Raw genomic sequence first — 19,960 nt, 5'->3', positions numbered from 1 at the left:
TGTTGTACCTTTTCTTATCACCATTCAAATTCTAGTATTTGGCGTAGATTTCACGATATTTTCTATGAAAATAAAGGGCACATTACAACATGATATTTCTGTGTTTTCTCATTTTAAAAAGTCGCGAACGTGAAATTATCTATCATCGCCGACTTACACTATACACGCTCTGGACCCTTCTCACTAATATAGATTAGAAAAGCTTTTTTTACAATCGAATTCGATTTGTATTTATCAATTAAATTAAAATATTTCGATTTGATCTTTAAGTTTTTGTTATCTGAATGAATTTTTAATAGATTAAGACATTTAAAAATAGTCGAACCTTTGTCTGAACTAGGGTGCAATCACATTTTCCAAAAATCTGATTTCCCGTTATATTGAAAGATGCTTGTGTGTAGTAAACATGGAATTCTCTCTATAAAAAAACAAGCCCTAAAACCGCTTTGAATGTTTTATTCTACTAAATTACTACATAAAGTACTATAGGAGTCCAAACGTTGTGTCAGAAACTTGTTGCTACTTTTCTCAGAAAGGTAGGGTGTTACGGTGAATTAATGAGCGTACCAAAGGTTTAAGGTGAGTATCTGCGGAGAAAACATTAATCAAGCATCTCGAAAACAAAACCTCAAAGAAGTTTTTACTTTCCTTGGTAAGCTAATCCATTTAGCGTACATTCTGCCTAGGAATTTCTACGAGCAATCGAGGCACACTTTTCATTCGCGCACGTTTTATCGTTTGGTCCCCATACTATTACTTTGTTATATAATATTCACTTTAGACGAAAAAAAAAACACAGATAAAAACTGTTTGAAGAGAGCCGCAAGATTTTATATTTTATACAAATTAAAAATATTATAGTAAAACAACTGCGTTAGATCAAATTTGCTAACTTACTACAGTTATTACTCTCGTAGAACCCTTTCCAAATCCATCGGACATGTTTATAAAATTATTTGCAGTCCAAAGAAAATGATTTCTCATAGTTATATCAGGCTACCATGGTTAATCACTTCACTTTTTGTTACTGACATCTTTATTATGAAAAAATTAAAATTTTAGCCACAGATCTAAATGAAATAGAAATGTAAAACTTCTGTAGATCTCATGAGGGGAAACTGCTTAATCATGTAAATTTCATTTAATTTGAGGGTGATTATCAAAAAGTTCGCAAATCGGGAAAAAATGTATTTATTTTTTATCAAGTCTAACTCCAGATAGTATAGAAATATAAAACCAAGAGATCAAGGGATGAATTTATAATGGGTATGCAATTTTAACATAGATAGTTCTTGTCCGAGGTGGCGTTCTGTGGCATTCAGCCATGATAAAAAAAGAAGCAAAAATATTGATCATTATTTACTTTTATTTTATCATGAATATATTGAATAATTATTTTCAAGTCTTATCCTAAAATTAAGACTTGGACAGCATATAAGAAAAAAAATTTTTTTACTTTTGACGGGAACGAGAGACTCAGAATTTAAAATCGCCTTTACAGGCCAGGTTAGCATTTTCAGGCAACGAAAGAAAGAACTATGGCTGTTCGCATAATATGATGTATAATTATAATCAAGGGCTGTTGTTGAGTTGAGTACTATGGTCAAAATCGCCGAGGGCCTAGCTAAATAGTAGTCCTCTCTCTCTCTCTTTTAGCCCATCTGTCGAGTGGCGGAAAAAATTCACTTTTGCCTTCTTCTTGCTTCTTGAAAAAATGATTTTCTATGCAACAGCAATTTCTTAATGAACTTTAGATCTATCTGTTTTGATCCATCCGAAGTTGAAACGGTTTTTAATAAAGAATTGAAACCAATCCAACTATCGGTTGAAAGAGTTGAAAAGTTCTGTATTTACATTTTATTAAATTATATTTCAAGTAATTCCAGTTTTCCACTACAACGAACTGTTGTGAAGTATATCATTCGAAATTGAACGATATGTTTAACTGTTCCCATCCATAAATTTTAAGGGGAGTTCAAGCCGTAACTTATATAAAAAATGAGAAGCACTGGTCAAAGAAGGCGATAAATTTTAAGCACAGAACAATTTCTTATTGATACAATGTTATCTTTGCAAGTAGGTTCATGAAGTTTTATGCACATTTTTACCTGTATGGTTTAGATAAGAATATATTGAAAATAGCAAGCTATTTTCATAATATTTTTGATGTGAAAATGGCTATTTTTACTGTTTTAGGAAATTCCAGTTTTAGCTCAAAATGAAATATAAATAGCTTTTTTAATAAAAACTATGTATAATTTGTATATTTATTTCACTTGTCAGCTTTTATGTAGCTCGACGATTTGAAATTTCAACCTGGTATTATTGACAATACATGTTTTACTACATTTTTCAAACACGCCAGCATCAAAAGAATAAAGTATTATAGTGGCGAACGCTACCAGACCTAAGCCTGGAAAAAGTGCGAAAGTAAAATTTGGAAAACAAGAGGGGAAAGGAAGTAAGTGAAGCGACGAGTAGAGAGGGAAAGAAGGGTCAGAGGGCGAGGACGCATTTCAGCGAGGCCCCTCGTCGACTTCGATCATGGGACGCAACTCACCGACAGCGATAATCAATCGGACATCAAAATAACAATGTGGCGTTACAACACAAATTATTGCTACAATATTATTAATAAACTAAAAAGTTTACATATTTAGTTTGGGGCAGGTGCATTACAAGACATTTTAGCTTTTTTGCACTGATAATTTTTAAGCAAAGTTATCCAAAATTTTTAAACTTTACTAAGTTGTGCTTTGATATAAGTATGTATTTTATTGAGAAGTTGTTTGCTGAAATTTATTGATCAAATAAAATTATGGAAACTGGGTGGGATTTTTAATTTTTGAGCTAGCATGCAGTCAGAATGTGCAAAAAACTTCGACTACTGCTATACTACGATCTTATTATTGGGACATTATTTATGAAGTGATACCACTTAAAAACCGAAAGTATTCGGATCATGTTCAAATTCACATATATTATAGTACTATTGGGCCTTAGGTCATGATATACATTTTAAGCAGGCCCCCAAGCCTCAATGCATTTTTGCGGAACAAAGTTTCTTAGCGACTTTGATACGAAGTACCAGTAAATGGCCGGCGGGGGTACTATAGTTGTCCTCAACACAACTAAATGTGCCGTCAATGATGAGACACACACAAATGTACAATAAATTAAAAGGCGTTGTTCCTATTTGAAGATAAATAAGATTCTACATGTAATAAATAAATAGACTGCAAAGAATAGTCAAGATACTTCTTTATTACGATTTTTTGCAAGTGTAATTGGATTGTGTACAAATGCACTTTGTTTCAAACGTATAAGAAGTGTCACGTTTTGTCAGATCCACAATTTCTCGAATATATTTTTCTAATACTCGTTTTTTGCCTTTGGTGTAATTTTCATAAACTTGCTACCCAATAGTCTTTTATCTTAGACAAATCATTGCATTTAAATTATTATAAATAATTACCTAAAAATACATAGCGAAAAATTCCAATAAACCACACGACACACATACGTTCGGCGCTTATCACTGACAACAGTCACGTTTATGTTGACGCCAGCTGGCGCCCTTGGCGAACATTTACTGGTACTTCGTACCCAAAACTTTGCCCCACGAAAATGCATTGATGCTTGGAGGCCTGACTTTAATGCTCTTTTCATGAACTTTAAGAAAATTAGGTCTAATTTTTCTTTCAATAAAAATTTAGCCTGGATTTTTCGAAATTCCGACATCATCGATTTTGTTTTAAATGGTCTTAAAAAAACTAGAAATCTTCCCCTTTAAAACCCTGCTTTGACCAAAATGGGAACATTTTTCGCTGTGAAGAAATAGACATTTACTAGAGCGGGCGCCTCGAACGTATCGTGCGGGATTTTGATGTTGGCGCGACTGTTTGGTGCTGATGTGAAAATTTTACATTTGACATACTCAATACAATAGATATTGAAATTATAATCACCTGCAGATAACCTATAAAAATAAGTTTCGAGAGTTCACTACCCGGAGGTTGCAGTACGTTTTTAAACTCCTTTTTTCGGGGTGCTTTTTTAATGTGAGTCCCCTTGCCTCTCACAAAACAAAATTTTTTTTATCTTCGTGAATCTCCTCGCTCCTTGCAAATGTATACATTGAAGTGAACGTTTCTATACAGCTTGCTTCCTAATCCTTATTTTCGTAAAAACGTCGTACTCCGTAGCTGAAGAATACTTTTTCAATATTCGTGTTATTCTATCATCATCAGGTATCACAGCATGATACTTTGAACTGCCTGGTACTGTCTTCTCATCGAAAAAACGCGTTTGCAACATTTCAGCATTTTTAGTGCAATCGTCTTTCGTGTTCAAAAAACAACAGTTTCTGTCAAGGATTTTTTTCCCCCGTTGATACAAAGCCTTCGCTGCTTGGATCTGATCTTTCGATGATCTTAGCAAACTAGTTCATTCCGCTTGACGCTTTAGGTTTGCACAAACGCTATCGCATGGTCCTTTTCCATGAACAGGAGCATGAAAATATCATTTTGCGGAAAAGTAGATGTCATTTTTGTGATTAAGCAGATTTGAAATTTTTACCTACTTTTAAAGTGTTGGCTTGCACGTCCAAAATTTAAATAATTTCTTTCATTTATGTGGGATCAAACCTAGTTTTCAAATAATTGATGACGACCTTCTGATTCTCATAAACTGCGGCTGTATCGTGGTTCAAATTGTCGGATATTATACCTATGCTACGATGATTTAGTTCTTCTATCACTATAAAATACGCTATCACAGTGAAAATCGAACACTGATCGTTGTTTCAAAACTGGAATTAAACAGAATTTTGAACTATATATGTTAAGCGGCCTCTTGAGCGGATCAAATATTGTGTTTTCAACCCTAGATTAAAAAGTTGTAATAGGCGAATGCAAATCACTGAAGAGGCAATAAGATCGAACTTCCGATTCGCTTGCTATGAAAAATATCGTACATAGGTAGGGGCCAACGGTTACTTCACACTCGTCAGAAATCGCCGCCTTTTGTCCCTAGCTATGTAATATACTATTTTAATTTGAGCAAAATCTGTTAATATTAACACGTGCCTCAAAGACCATGTTTCCCATTGATGTCACATGGGAAAAAGGCAACTTTTTTTTCAACATGCGATGTAAATGCGAAGATATGTCACAAAGGCAACAATAATTGGAATATTTAAAGGAATGAGAATCCGACATAATTGGTAAAATTATTGATTTTGAGCCCATCTATGGGGCCACGTAGAATCCTCTATTAAATTGGAATTGATACTTTCACGTAATATGCAGGTCGTAATATACGGTTACAGGAGAATCAAAAATCCTTTCTAGAGGAGCAATTTATAACCAATTAAGTGAATTGTATTATATTTTTTCTATGTGGGGGGATGTATCCGCTTAATAAACATTATGGGAAAAAATAGGTAACTTAATGGGAATGGCGATGATCTTAGTACCGTTTAGCTTTCCTTGGCATTATACATACATTGTACAAGTACAACATTTTTGGATTTTTATAATATCTTCAATTATTTGATACTTATTAAAATCATATAATAACAATGAAATTCTTATAAAAAATTAATATTTTAGTGTTCTTAATTAATTTAATTTTAATTCTTAAAAGTTTTAAGATATTTGAATACATGAAAATAATAAATTTTAGAGTAAAAACTTGCAAAACCTTATTTTTCCATTGAAATAAGTGTAAAAAGGCGAGAAAGTAGGATTTAGGAAGAAGACTCAAATTCGTGAAAAGTGGATTTAGCATCTTTTAGTTTTCCGTGCTTTAATGATCACATTAAAATTTTTGCATACTCTATCACATGACATGATGAACTGGTCAATTCTGAATGTCGATTAATTTTTCTACTGACTTTTAATTGGTTAAATCATTTTATTTTGTTCATACACTTGCTTTTTTACAAGTGGCGAAAAGGGTAGATATTATATCTCAATTGCTTCAACGTTTGAAGTCATGTCTTTCGATCTAGTCCAGATGTTACACTACAATTTTTCTTAATGTCGGGCCAGAAGTGTGACTTCGGATGCTCGTTAAGAGACGACGAAGTCAGCGGTTCCTCAATCGATGAATTAAGTTTCCACAGCTCGCGGTGTAAGTAAATTAGAGAAACTCAGCGTCATGGAATTCGGCAACAGTGATGATCGAAACGAACGCAATTAGATGTGAAATACCGTTTCTGTTTCCACAAAGTAAACATAAAGTGTGCGACCCAGTTTATTCGTGCTTCGTATGTCCTGAATTTGCATTGTAATCAGTTGAAGTTACGATTAATTTTATTTATTGGATCAGTCAATCGTGAAATCGTTGGCTTCCTTCTCTCTTAAAGGTCATTGAAATCGTGTTTCCATCGCGCTAATTGGAAAAAATATTATCTTCGCTTTGTGAGAGAGATAGGCGTGTCACCTCATTTGAAAACGCTCATGTCTCTCAAAATCTGCACAATATCCGAGTAGTATTAAAAAAAGAAGTTACATGATTTATATGCGCTTCTTATCGTTGGGTACAACAACCTTCCTACTTTTTTGATATTATGTTGGTAATAAAAAGGGTATTTGAAAATGTACAAATAAATAAGGTTTTATATAAACGTTATACTAAAGTTTATAGTTGCAGCACTAACCTTTCGAAAAATACATAACCGAGAAATAAGCTCTTCGATAAAGTAGATAATTTACCACGGCGAGTCTAAATTGAGTTCATCCCATAAAATTTCGAAACGCTTACGTGTAAGCAAAAAATTAAGATCAGGTTCGCATTCATCACGAAAAAATACTTTTCAAGTGACAGATCCCATTTCATGGGTCAATCATTGCTTTGTATTTCCTATTCCTCTTCATCCAATTATGGGTAAAGGTTTAACTGACTGAAATACAAATTTTGCCGGGGGAAATTTTATACAGTAGCCACCCATCTATAGCGAAAGTTTGGGATAGGAATTCACATTAGGTGAGGTCCGCCACCGCATTAAAAATCTTTCTCTCTCCTCTTGCATTTTATCTTCATATCTGATTTGTTGAGAATATCAAATCTATTTAAAAAGGTTAATGGTGAAATTTGATAGCTGATAAAAAAAGTAACAGAGAACATTCAGAGTTTATTATGATAATTTTATATACCAATCCTAAAAAGCTTTCTGGTTTGTTATAAGTCTTATTTAGAAAAAATTAATAACTGCTGTCGTATAAAACAGTTTGTATTGAATAGAAAAGCGCGATAGGGAGTTATTCACATACTGCAAATTTTTCTTCAGGTTGATGCGCGATATCAAATTCGAATTCGTTAAATTATTTACTCCATCTTCATACTTACGGGCCCTTTATCCTATTATTATTGAGGTAGACCAAAGATCCTTTGTAGTTTCGGGCAATTTCGAGAGAAATATCCATATTTTTCTCAATTATAGTATTCAAGTTCTTCAGCATCCATTGTATATAGGTGGAAGACGAACAGTGATTGGTATAAAGAAGTCGACATTGGTTCCAAATTCGAAATTCGTCATTTTTCTTCTTGCTGCATCTGTTTTTGTTATGTTTTTCTCTGTATAAAATATTATCATTCATATGTTTTTTTGTAATTTAGACAAACCTTATTTCTCACAATACTTGAAGCATTCGTACGAATAATGTTGAATGGCACTCTTTTGTCAAGCTACCTTTCCATTACCAATTATTTTTTATTTATTCTAATAATTGAGCGGTTGGGTGCAAGAACGGCCTACTTGCAATTTTCGTAAGGTCGAAAGTCTAGTCCATTCTAGTCACGTGACTAAGCTGCTCGAGAGATAAAACAGTGTGATACGGGATACGCATTTACGTAATGACAGCCGAATGGAAATCCTAATTCTTAGATTTCTTAGATTCGTAACATTCTTAAATACTATAGCCGGGCTAGGAGAAGAGTCAAGTGTTAGAACATCGTGGGATTTTTTTATAAACAAATCATAAGACTATTTAATAAGGTAAAGTTTTATATATTGTTTTAAAAGTGGCAAAAAGCACAAAAGTCTTAGGACTATCTGGATGATAATCCTAATTTTTTTCATTCAATTCGAGGTTATGTTTACACGTACAATGCTATGTTCTTTATAAGTATATTAAAAATTAGCAATACGTTTAAATCCAGCACTATTTCGTATTTGACAGCCCCATTTTTACAACAATTCTCTGTTAAATAATTTTTTTATTTTTTATTAATAAAACTTTGAGAAAAGAAAATGTGTCCTTAATAAAAAACGAAGTTGGACAGTTGCAGCAAAATTTTATTTGAAAACTCTATAATAAATTATATTTGCAGTTGATATAAAAAAGTTATTTCGAAAGTAAGAGGTACTCGATTATTTTTGTTTAAATTCGACATTAATTGCCGCCAATTGAAAATTTGAACCAGAAGTACAAATTAATAGTCAAATTTACTGAAAGCACAAATACTTATTTTTATTTATCGAATATCGAGAGATCTCTTCGGGACCTGCTGTGTTGGACGATGCAAAATATGGTGTCTCTGATTTCCTGAATGTCAACTTCAAAAGCTTCGACCAAATAGTAGAATTTTTAACCAACAGAGATGAATTCGGAAACAAAAATGTACTAACTTTTGTTTGAAAATTTAATTATTTTATTGAAAATTGTACTATTTTGCTGTTCATATTTTTTTGAGTAAAGTTAATTATTTGCAATGGAAAAGTTAATATTATATTTTTAGTTCAGAATTAATCTCTTTTTGTTAAAAATTCTACTATTTGGTTATAAATTTAATTGTTTTGTTGATTTTAGATTAATAATCAATTTGTCCGTAGAAGAGTTATCTTTTTATGGATTCTAATGTTTTTGATTCCGAATGTATCTCTTCTTTTCGTTAAACATTTAAATATTTTGTTGAAAATTCAGCTATTTTGTTATAAAGTCACATTTTTTCGTTTGAAATTAAATTATTTTTATTTGAAAATTGAACAGTTATATTTTCGGTTCAAAATTATTTCTTTTGAATTAAAAGTTATACTATTTTGTTGAAAATTCAACAAAATGCAATTAAAGCCATATTTTTTAATTGAAAATTCATCTTTTATGGTACTATGTATTACATTTTTGGTGTAGAATTCGTTTCTTTTGGTTGAAAATTCAATTATCTGGTTAAAAATCGAACTATTCTCTTAAAAAGTGATCTTTTTTGGTTGAAAATTAAACTTTTTTGTTAAAAAGTCGTATTTTTTATTGAAAGTTATATTTTTTTTATTTTAGAAGTTTAATATTATAACTTTTTTCAAAATTAATCTCTTTTAGATGAAAATTTCATTATTTTGATGAAAATTATACCTGTTTGCTAAACAGTCATATCTTTGTTGTTGAAATCAATCCTTTTAATTTGAAAAGTTAACTATTATAATGTTAAAACAATTATTATATTTGGCTAAAAATTTAATTTTACTGTTGAAAATTCCACTGTTTTGATAAAAGTCATCTTTTGGTCGAAGATTCAACTGTTTTCTTGAAAAGTGGTCTTTTTGGACAGAAAATCCCTCTTTTTTGATTAATAATTAATCTTTCAAGACTCATTTTTTTATTGAAAATTCATCTTTGATGGTTAAAAGTCAATGTTTTACTTATTTTTTGTTTGAAAAGATTACTATTATATTGTTGGTTCCGTTTTCATCTGTTTTGGTTAAAAATTTAATTATTTTGTTTAAAATTTCAGCTATTCTGTTAAAAAAAAAGAGATTTCCCGTATTCCATAATTCGCACGTTTTCCAATTTTTTTTTCACTATAACAATAATACTCACGATTGATATTCACGATCTATGCAAAATACACTTAAATAAATTTTCATTTTTTTTCATAAAAATGTACACTGTTGACACACCGAGTACTTCGGACCTCAGCCTATTTTTAAAGCGCTTTCTCCAAAGTAGCTAACGCCACACTGACCACCTGCTTAGATACAAACATATAGCTTGACATCTCTACTAACGCTAGATGGAGTGACAGAGCCAAATTCCGCGTGCATCATAGTTTTTATTAGCTCAAAAATGGTCTGGGATCCGTTGGACCCCCAGTGTCATTTAAGGGTTATTGATAGTATATTTGTCGGCTGTAAAATTTCTATGATTTTAATTTTAAATTATAGTTTTGAGTGCGCAATTTTAAAATACTTTAATGTTTGAGGCCTTGAAACCAAAGTTTTCCCTAAACTAATTTTTGAAGATTTCGAATTTAAAAGCATTGATGGACAGTTTTAAATTTAATAATTTTAGTTGTAAATATAAAGCAATTTAGAGTTGAAAAGCTTAAAATTGTACAATTTCAAAAATTGGAATCATATTATAGCAATCTAGTTTTGTATTATTTTTTTTATTTTAAATTTTCAATCTAATCTCTTAAAATTGTTTCATTTTTAGCTTAAGAATGAAACAAATAAATAATTTTAAAGTAAAAAATATGCGACTGGAAAATTTCAAGAATGAATAATAATCTAAAGGAATATTTGAAATTAAAAAGTTAAAAATTGAGTTTAGAATAAAAAAGAGAATTATTAAATTATCTGGAATGAATACATGACTAATTGAATAATTTTGGTAACATTGAATGGTTACAATTTTAGAGTTCTTAATTTTCATGTTGAAAGTCAAATTATTAATTTTTCTCTTTCATAGGTTTTAATTTTGCACTTAAAATTTAATTGGTTGCATTTTGGAAAATATAATTAGCAATTTTAAAGTTATTACTTTTTAAACGATTTACAATTCCAATTAATCTGAATTTTAAATTATGTAATTTCCAGAATATTAATCTTAAAGTATTCGATTTTTAATGTTTTGATATTGTCCTATTTCCGAAATTTTAACCTGGAATCTTCCAATTTTATGTTTCTTCAATCAAAATAAAATTGTTTAGTTAATAGCGTTTCGACTTAGAAATTATGCAATTCAACTCTTTTATCTATTTCAATTTGCCTAAAACCTCTGAAGTTCAATTATACTAAACACTTTCAAAAGTATATGCTTGGAAACTTTCAAAATTTAGGAAACGCGCGAATGATGAAAAACGTGAAATGTACAGGTGTAATATTTCTCTCTTGGTTTTTTCTCGGTTCTCCAATTCTCTCCGGTTGAGGCCACCCTGATAATAGTTAAATTCTCAAATAAAAATAATTCAATTTCATCCAAAAAATATGACTTTCACAAAATAGCTGAACTTTCAACAAAATAATTCAATGCTTAACCAAAAGAGATACATTCAGAATAAAAAATATTAGAATCCGTAAAAATATGACTCTTCTAACGACAAATTAATTACTAATCTAAAATCAACAAAATAATTAAATTTATAAGTAAATAGTGGAATTTTTTACCAAAAGAGATTAATTCTGAACCAAAATTTGAATAGTTGACTTTTCCATTGAAAATAATAAACTCTACCCAAAAAAATATGTCTAGCAAAATAGTATAATTTTCAATAAAATAATTAAGTGTTCAAACAAAAGTTAGTATATTTTTGTTTCCGAATTCATCTCTTTTTTTTATTTCTACTATTTGGTCGAAGCTGTTGAAGTTGCCATTCCGAAAATTAGAGACATCATATTTTACATTGTTCAACACAGCAGGTCCCGAAGAGATCTCTCGATATTCGATAAATAAAAATAAGTATTTGTGATTTCAGTAAAATTCATTATTAATTGGTACTTCTGGACACATTTTTCTTTTCTCAAAGTTTTCTTAATGAAAAATAAAGAAATAAATTAACAGAAAATTGTTGTAAAAATGGGGCTGTCAAATGCGAAAGAGCTGTAAGGCATCAAATTAATTTCTTTTTTTTGCAGTATTAATTGGAGTACATAATGCTTCACAATATTTCAGAGCTAAGTGCTGGATTTAAACGCATTGCTAATTTTTAATATACTTATAAACAACGCAGAATTGTATGTGTAAACATAATCTCAAATTAAATGAAAAACTTAAGGACTGTCACCCTGACAGTCCTAACACTTTTGTGCTTTTTACCACTTTTAAAAAACAACACAAAATTTTACCTTATGAAACAGTCTCATGATTTGGTTATAAGAAAACACTCACGACGTTCCAACACTTAACTCTTCTCCTAAACCAACTATTGTGTTTACGATTGTTACGAATCTAAGAATGTCTAAGAATTAGGATTTCCATTTGGCTGTTATTGCGTAAATGCGTAACCCGTAGCAGCTTAGTCACGTAACTAGACTGGACTCGACTACTGGGTGGATTTAATTGAAAATTAGTAACATTTTCTCACCTGGATCATGGCGTTTATACACGTCATCTGTATTAAAGGGGTTGATATTCCATAACTTTTTAAGATAAGAGGTTATATTTAAATTACAAAAATAAAAATGTTTCTTTAAAGCTAAAATTTGATTTCCTGAAGCCAAGAAAAAAGGAAATCTAAGCATTAGAGTGAAATGGAATAAATAATTAGAAGGCTAAAAAGTTTAAGGCACGCAAAAGTTTCTTCACCTCCCACAACGTTCTCTATGCGGGCTATACGGTCACGTCCGCGAGAGGGACGGACCAGTTAAAAAAAGAGGCTCGAAGAGCAGGAAGTTGGAGAATGTATTTTCTCAGTTATGTTCCATTATTTTGTCGATTGATGACCTTTCAGTGTCCCGCAATACAGTCACCTGTCCGAAATTTGAGATCAGAATATCCGATCTGATACACTAACCTCAAATATTGGATATTTTATTTCGTGACACTGAAAGACTCTAATCGACAAAAGAATGGAACATGAATGAGAAAATATTTCTACACTTGAGAAATATTACTATTCAGGCCTTTATAACTTACCGTTGCATTTATAAATTTTCCTCAAAAAAGTCGTGTGCAGTTGCAGTGCAGAGCCATGTAGGTACCAAAGATTATGTAACCTTCCTGGCGGCTGATATTTCCACCTGTCGTAGCATGATACATTTGAAAATACAGACCTTTATAACTGACTTGCAATTATAGATTATTTTATCCAAAAAAGTTGTCTGAATTCCCATGTTAAAGATATTATACGTATATGAACAGTTGTCAACAACTGTGCTAACCTTCCTGACACTTGCACCAATTCGTCCATGACCGTGAGGGAATGCTACAATACTCAATATGCTAGACACAAATATTCTGACGATTCCCGGTAGAGGTGTGGGCCCCTCCAGAGGGTGGACATTCGTGAGCGTATACGTTTTCCGGCGGGGGACATAGGTGGAAGTTTACTGTAGTTATTAACTAAAAAAAAAAACATCACTCAGTAATGTAGTGCCATTGTAATGCTTTGTGGATAAAATCCAATTAAAAATACCAAATTATTAGTAATTAAAAGTTGGTTTGAGGGAACACCCTACCGATAGAAATCTCTGAGTATTCTGTAGCGAAACAGCCTGGCCCATTTGAGACTATAAGCAGAGTCGATTTGAAACAATTTAGTCTCGGAGATAGTCTGACAGATTCGGGTCCTTTTCAAGGTCCTTTTAGTGGTCATTTTAAGAGTGGTGTGACGGTAATATAATGTTCCTTTTGTATTCGTCACGTGCCGGGCGGGCAGTTATTTACAGTACTTGGCCGTCGCTAATCCGACTCTCCCTTTTTAAATTTCTCTTCAAATTATTAACAATTTTTTTTTAGTTGATGAATTTTCTCATTATACTTATTTATAATTATAACTTATATGCTAATACACCATTTTCTAGTTGAATTAAAAAATGTCTTTTTTGGCGTATCTCATTCCATTTACGAGAAACGTCGTATTAATTCCAATGTTAAGCATTTAAAAAAAGTTAGATATCTGAAATCATCGAAACCCGTAGATTTCGAATTATTATGTTTTAGGCTGTTAACTATGAAATTTAAAAAAATCTACTTCTAAATTTTAATCCGAAAGCTTAACAAAGGACCCTCGAGTGTCGGCTACTCTATTGATATAGCCCCTCTGCTTTTTATTTATGATCGAATTCTTATTTCAATTTCAGCCTCTCTGCTTTTTATTTATGATCGTATTTCTATTTCAATTTCGGAAAGGACATTTTAAAGCCTATAAAACATTTAAAAGTACTACCTGGACCATTGAATATATCTACCTGAGTGCCTGCGGAGAATTTCTCTGAGCTTCTCTGACCCTAGAGACTCTTTAGAATATACTCAGAGATTTCTTTCGGCAGGGCAGGGTTCATCCAACATTATTCGTGCGGACGATTCAATTGTAAAGACTACTTTTACAACTCACAAGTTCCGACATTTTTTCGCAACAATTCACGTTGACACGAAATGCGATATTGAGCTTCAATTGTTTGAAATTAAATTAAAGGTACTAAGAAACACTTGTATGGTCCTACATTTTTAGAATTACAGAAAAATGTTTCTATAAATAATATTTTTGTACAATTCTACAAAATTATGATCATACCAACGTGTCTTTTATTTATTTATCAAGTTTTAATACGATAATTAGATTTCGTGTGCACTCAAGGCTGCATCAGTCAGAAAATATTCTTTGATGCGCCAAAATCTGGCGAATTCACTGCAATGTAGTGGAAAAGTTTCAATGAAGTTTATATAAATGTTCTTTATTATAATGCAATTATATTTCCTTTGCAAATTTGAGTACTCTAATTGTTACTGTATATTTTCAGAATGGACCTAATGCAAAGACATGCGGTAGGGTGCACACTCTCCCGCCGAGCGAATTTAGAGTGGCACCAACTTCAAATACATGTATTCCTCACGCAATGCCCATGGCGAGCCTGAAGCTTCAACAGCGTTAAAGTGTTCTTTAGCTCACAAAATATTTGTAAGTCTGTATAAAAACATAACAAAACAGCCACATTTAGAAGTGATATATTAAGCGAAGTTTTCTGTATGCAGTAGCTTATATTGTTTCTTCGTATCCCAAAATTAATATGTGTATTCTATGTTAAACCGTTATATAATCGTATAGGATGGTATATTTTGACTGTAGTCAGTAATTACCGTGAGTCTCAAGAACGTGTTGAAAGTGGTTATATTTTAATTGAGTTAACTAAGTTGCAACGCTGAGAGTGAGGCTCATCTTGTTAGTGGAAAGGAGGTTTAACTGAATGCATGCAAATAAATAAGGTCTTGTAAAAATGGTTAGATTCCTACCTTACGTATATTGTTTCGCAACTTACGACCTCTTACTCAATGAAGGATCTGACAAACGTTCGTTTAGTACATTGTATTTAATTTCCCAAATTCTCGATATATTATTTCGTGTGGATGTTACTTGTTTCGGTAGGAATTAGCCTTTATACATGTCCTTCAGAAGAAAGCGAAGATCACGAAATTCATTTGAAATCTCGCGCTAATATTTTACAAATAATTTTGTATGAATCAGAGATGGATACTTTATCAGGAAACTAATTTTTCTGAACTTTTTACCATAAGCACAAACTTTATATTTAACTTTTATAGTGCCGTGTGTGCAAAATTACGCATTTTTCGAAGTTTCATACTCGTGTGCTAGAGTGAATCGAATTTTGCGTCGAAATTGACAGTGTGTTTAATTTGACCATGTAAGCGCTATTCTATATTTGAAATAGTCCTGCGGTAGTGGAAAAAATTTCAGGGAATATTTTTTGGAACAATTCCATCAAGTGGATATTGATTTTTGTAAATAAAAATGTCTAATATAAACGAAACGAATCAACAAAAAAACTCCTTTTTAAAGGCTGGTGCCAAGAAAGATATTTTTGGTGGACTGGAAAATCCAGAACTATGAGTGATAAAACATTGCAGAAGTGTATTTATGCAAGTGCTATGTGAGTGTTACACGAACGAATATATAATATTCACCACTGCCAGGTAGTGAACTTATTGTGTGCGTCTCAAACTTTTTCTTCAGGGTAGACTTGCACATACATGTTAAGGAACTTCAGTGTAATTTATTTTCACAAAAATATCACATGCATAATTTTTATGTACACGTTTGCCTTCTCTAAAAGTTTTCACTACATACCCTTCTTATTCTTTGATGTCAGAATTGATTCTTTTTAATAAAAATAGGTATTTCGTGTTCCAATCGTATCCAAAACTACGAATTTTGCCTACGTTTTGTGAACATTGCAGTTGACTTCATCAAGGCTAACCTAAAACTGAGTTATTAAGGTTATGTTGTTCTTATGTATACTCTCTACGATGTCTGTGATTGGCCAGAGCGCCTCACCGTGGGGACTGATTGAAACTCATGTCTAATCAAGTCTTTTTTTTTAATTCGCCGTTTCGAAGCCTAAGCATTCTTATATTTCAAGGTTAGAGGGGCCTCCCACCTCTACTGCGAATCGTCAAGATATTTACGTTCAGCAGCGTTAATTGGCTGTCTCGGCCTTGCATCGATGCACCCCCTTTAAGCAACGCATTTAACTGTACCGAAAAGAGCAGGTCTATTTTAAATCAATAAATACTATCAATAATGATACCGATAAATGCACCAGACTCTGAGTATAGTAACTACGTTGTAGTAATTCCTAGAACTGCTGTGTATCAGCATAATGGGAGAGAGCCGGTTGCGAGTCTTACATCACAAACACCAGCAGCGTAGTAGAAAGGCACATTGCGCGGGGACTTACATGCGGAGATTGCATGATATTGTGCTTCAGACGGACCCGATTTGCGCAGTTGACAAGGTCTCGGTCCATTAGCGCTTTATACATTCCAGTATTTTTTCAGTGTTTTTGTGAATGTACGAAAAGTTGTCGCGATTCTTGTTAAATTCCTTTGCTATGCTCGTAAGGTAAAAGGTTCTTTTAAATGAAAAATTATTTTAAAGAATATTTAATATTGAATTACCCACCACGTAAGATAGATCGACGTCCGTTTTAAGATATTCCTAGAACTGCTGGTCCACGCAGTTTCTTAGCCCGCTGGGCTAGAAATGGTTACCATTCATGCTTGACAACACCAGTAGCTTACAGTGGGGCGAAATGAAAAAGCAATGTTCAAAATAACCTGTAGGTGACAATTCTTCATTGATTTTCAATTTTTTTCCATAAAATTCAGCATCAAATATTTAAGAAATTTGTCCAGGCCGATTTTTGAATTTTTGTTTGTTTAAATTTTTCTAGAGATGCTTATAGTGGAAAAAATATTGATTTATTGGATTTTTATTTTTAATTCTCTGTAAAAATTTTCCTCAGTGGCATCAAGCCTCAGGTTTGCTGCAAAAGCGTCGGTGGAAGAAACAAAATTTGTTGACATGTCAAGTTATTTGTTATAAACAAGTATTTGCAACAAATAGTCAGTATGATGGATTATGTTTTTGTGAAGTATGTTTATTCATCGAACTCGCTTGTTTAGAGTAACGACGTGAAATGTGATAATAATAAGGTGGTATCCGATATCATTTGTTAACTTTATCAACTAATAATATAAACAAATGCATGCTTTGATCAGTTTGCGACAGAAACAACCTGAATTTTCTTCCGATTGTCTTCGAATCTCATTGTCTGTGATGCACATTGATGTATTTTTATCATCTGATATAATTTGTGATATTTATTAACAATTATTATAAACAAATGCATGATTTCAACAATTTAAGGCACAAACGAACCGAATTTTCTTCAACTTGTCTTCGAATCTCATTGCTTGGGAAACACCTTGATGTATTTTTTCATCTGATATAATGTGTTAAATTTATTAACAATTATTTTAAACAAATGCATGATTTAAAAAGTTTTAGGCATAAAAAACGAACCGAATTTTCTTCGACTATCTTCGAATCTCGTTACGTGCGAAACACCTTGATATATTTTTTCATCGGATATAATTTGTGAAATTTATGAACAGTTATTAAAACAAACGCATGATTTGCAGTTTTAGGCAGAAACAAACCGAATTTTCTTTTCATTGTCTTATAATCTCGTTTCCTGTGATACACATTGATGTATTCTTGTTATTTGATGTAACTTGTTAAATTTATCCACAATTATTATAAACAAATGCATGATTTGAACAGTTTTAGACAGAAGCGAACCGAATTTTCTTGCGATTGTTTTCGAATCTCATTGGCTGTGCTGCCTAGTCGCTGCTGCTGTCGCCACCAGATGGCAATACGTTACATTCGCAAGCGTGATTTTTGAGCACATGAAATAAGATACGAAAACAATCATAAGAAAATTTGGTTCGCTTCTGCCTAAAAGTGTTTAAATCATGTATTTGTTTATATTATTTGGTGATCAAGTTCATAAATGATATCGTATATCACATTTTTATCATCACATTTCACCTTGTTACTCTGAACGACCCATTTCGATGAATACACATACTTCACAAAAACATAATCTACCATAATGACTATTTGTTGCAAATATTTGTTTTTAATAAATAACTTGACATGGCAACACATTTTGTTCTTCCACCAACCGTTTTGAATCAAACCTGAGGCCTCATTCCACTGAGAGAAATTTTCACAGAGAATAAAAAATAAAAAGAACATATTTTCCACTATTTGCAACTCTAGAAAAATTAAAAAAAAAAATTAATCGGCCTCGACAGATTTCTTGTTAATTTATTCCTGAGTTTTGGGAAAAAAGAAATTGAAAATCGATCAAGAATCGTGACCTACAGGTTATTTTAAACATCGTTTTTTCATTTCACCCTTACTGTGCAGCGTCGCAGAAATGTACTCGTTTGCGGAGATTGCGCAATATTATGTATTTCAATTGTGAATGGTTCAGGCGGCCCTGACTGTTTACTTTTGAGGCAAACGATTGAAGGTGAAGGCCAGTGCGAAGCAACCCCCGGAACTTTTCTTATATCGGGCTTGGAGTGTAATTATATTTCTTCAAAGTAATTTGTCCGTATCTCTGTATAATAAAAATGTAACCCTTTGACTTTATTGAACTTGTTTTTATCTCTTACATTGGAAGCCTGCTTTCAGCAAAAAAAAGTTAGGTGGGTAAGGGTCCAAAAAATTCGCATAGGTGTTTATCTCAAAGGAGGGGTTCAAAATTGCCTTAAAAATGTTCAGGACAATACTTGAATAACACCTTTGGCAGTATAACAGAAACCAATGGCATTTATTATACTCCGTTTATATGTATTATATTATGAATGGGAAGTGTCTACACATAGCGGAAAAATTTGGCTATTCGTACCGAAAGGCCGTTACAAATAGGCCCTTTTTCATTTTAATTTCACCGAAAAAATCCAGCTATTCGTACCAAAGTTTCGGTACACGAAGCCACGGCCCTAAAACTAACAAAATATTAATGTTTTTACATGAATTTATTAAATTTGTACTAGAGAAGGAGTCTTCAATTTTTTTAAGACTTTAAATTTTTTGATGTCTAAGGTATTATAAAAAATACAAAAAATATATACTCATAAAAATCTACTAAAATGCTCATTTTCAAAGAATTGCAATTTAAACAATTATTCTACTGTTTATTTAACTTGTGTGTTATTTTTAAATTCCCGGTCGGAAATAATCTCTACGCATTTGTTCAAAAGCTTTCAAGGAGTTCTATGCAAACTTGTAAGCATTACAAAACATTTTACGAATTATTATTCACTTTAGACTCGTAATAGATTTTTTGAAACATGCATGCCTACAGCAGTTTTTCATGTAATCATTTGTGTAACACCGAGGTGAAGTAGTGCTTTTCGAGTATGGTAACCCCATAATCAGCAAAAGTGTTACCTCAGAGGCAAGTATTGAAAATTATATATCTATAAGCTTATGTTTTTGGCTTACGTAATTTATCCAATTACCATGAATTAAAAAGATTTCTAGTAATTAATTGTATCTAAAAGTTTCTAAAATGTCAGCAAGCAAAGTATCAGAAGGTTTTATATGGTGAAAAAAGTGCTTCAGTTCGGTCGATTATGCAAAAATAATATTGTGATCTGAGCACTTTGAAATATAGTTATTTTTCATACCGATGGTGGGG

General features: G+C 32.0%; 1 protein-coding gene across 5 annotated transcripts in view; it reads left to right on the top strand.

Annotated features, from left to right (window-relative positions):
* The window catches only part of LOC117170122 (protein kinase C-binding protein 1), an 87,451-nt gene extending 71,428 nt beyond the window's left edge, over positions 1-16,023 (top strand). For 4 of the 5 annotated variants that reach the window (XM_033356944.1, XM_033356698.1, XM_033356778.1 and 1 more), the window contains one exon: positions 14,684-16,023. In XM_033356944.1, the coding sequence (XP_033212835.1) occupies positions 14,684-14,815 (132 nt within the window). In that variant the 3' untranslated portion in view covers positions 14,816-16,023. The remainder of the gene's footprint in view (positions 1-14,683) is intronic. The other variant, XR_004466762.1, reaches the window with a different exon arrangement.
* Positions 16,024-19,960: the final 3,937 nt, after the last annotated feature.

This window comes from Belonocnema kinseyi, chromosome 1, assembly GCF_010883055.1.
Source record: "Belonocnema kinseyi isolate 2016_QV_RU_SX_M_011 chromosome 1, B_treatae_v1, whole genome shotgun sequence".
Classification (NCBI taxonomy): Eukaryota; Metazoa; Arthropoda; class Insecta; order Hymenoptera; family Cynipidae; genus Belonocnema; species Belonocnema kinseyi.
Note: the sequence above shows the minus strand (reverse complement) of the source record. Positions and strands in the feature narration are given on the sequence as shown.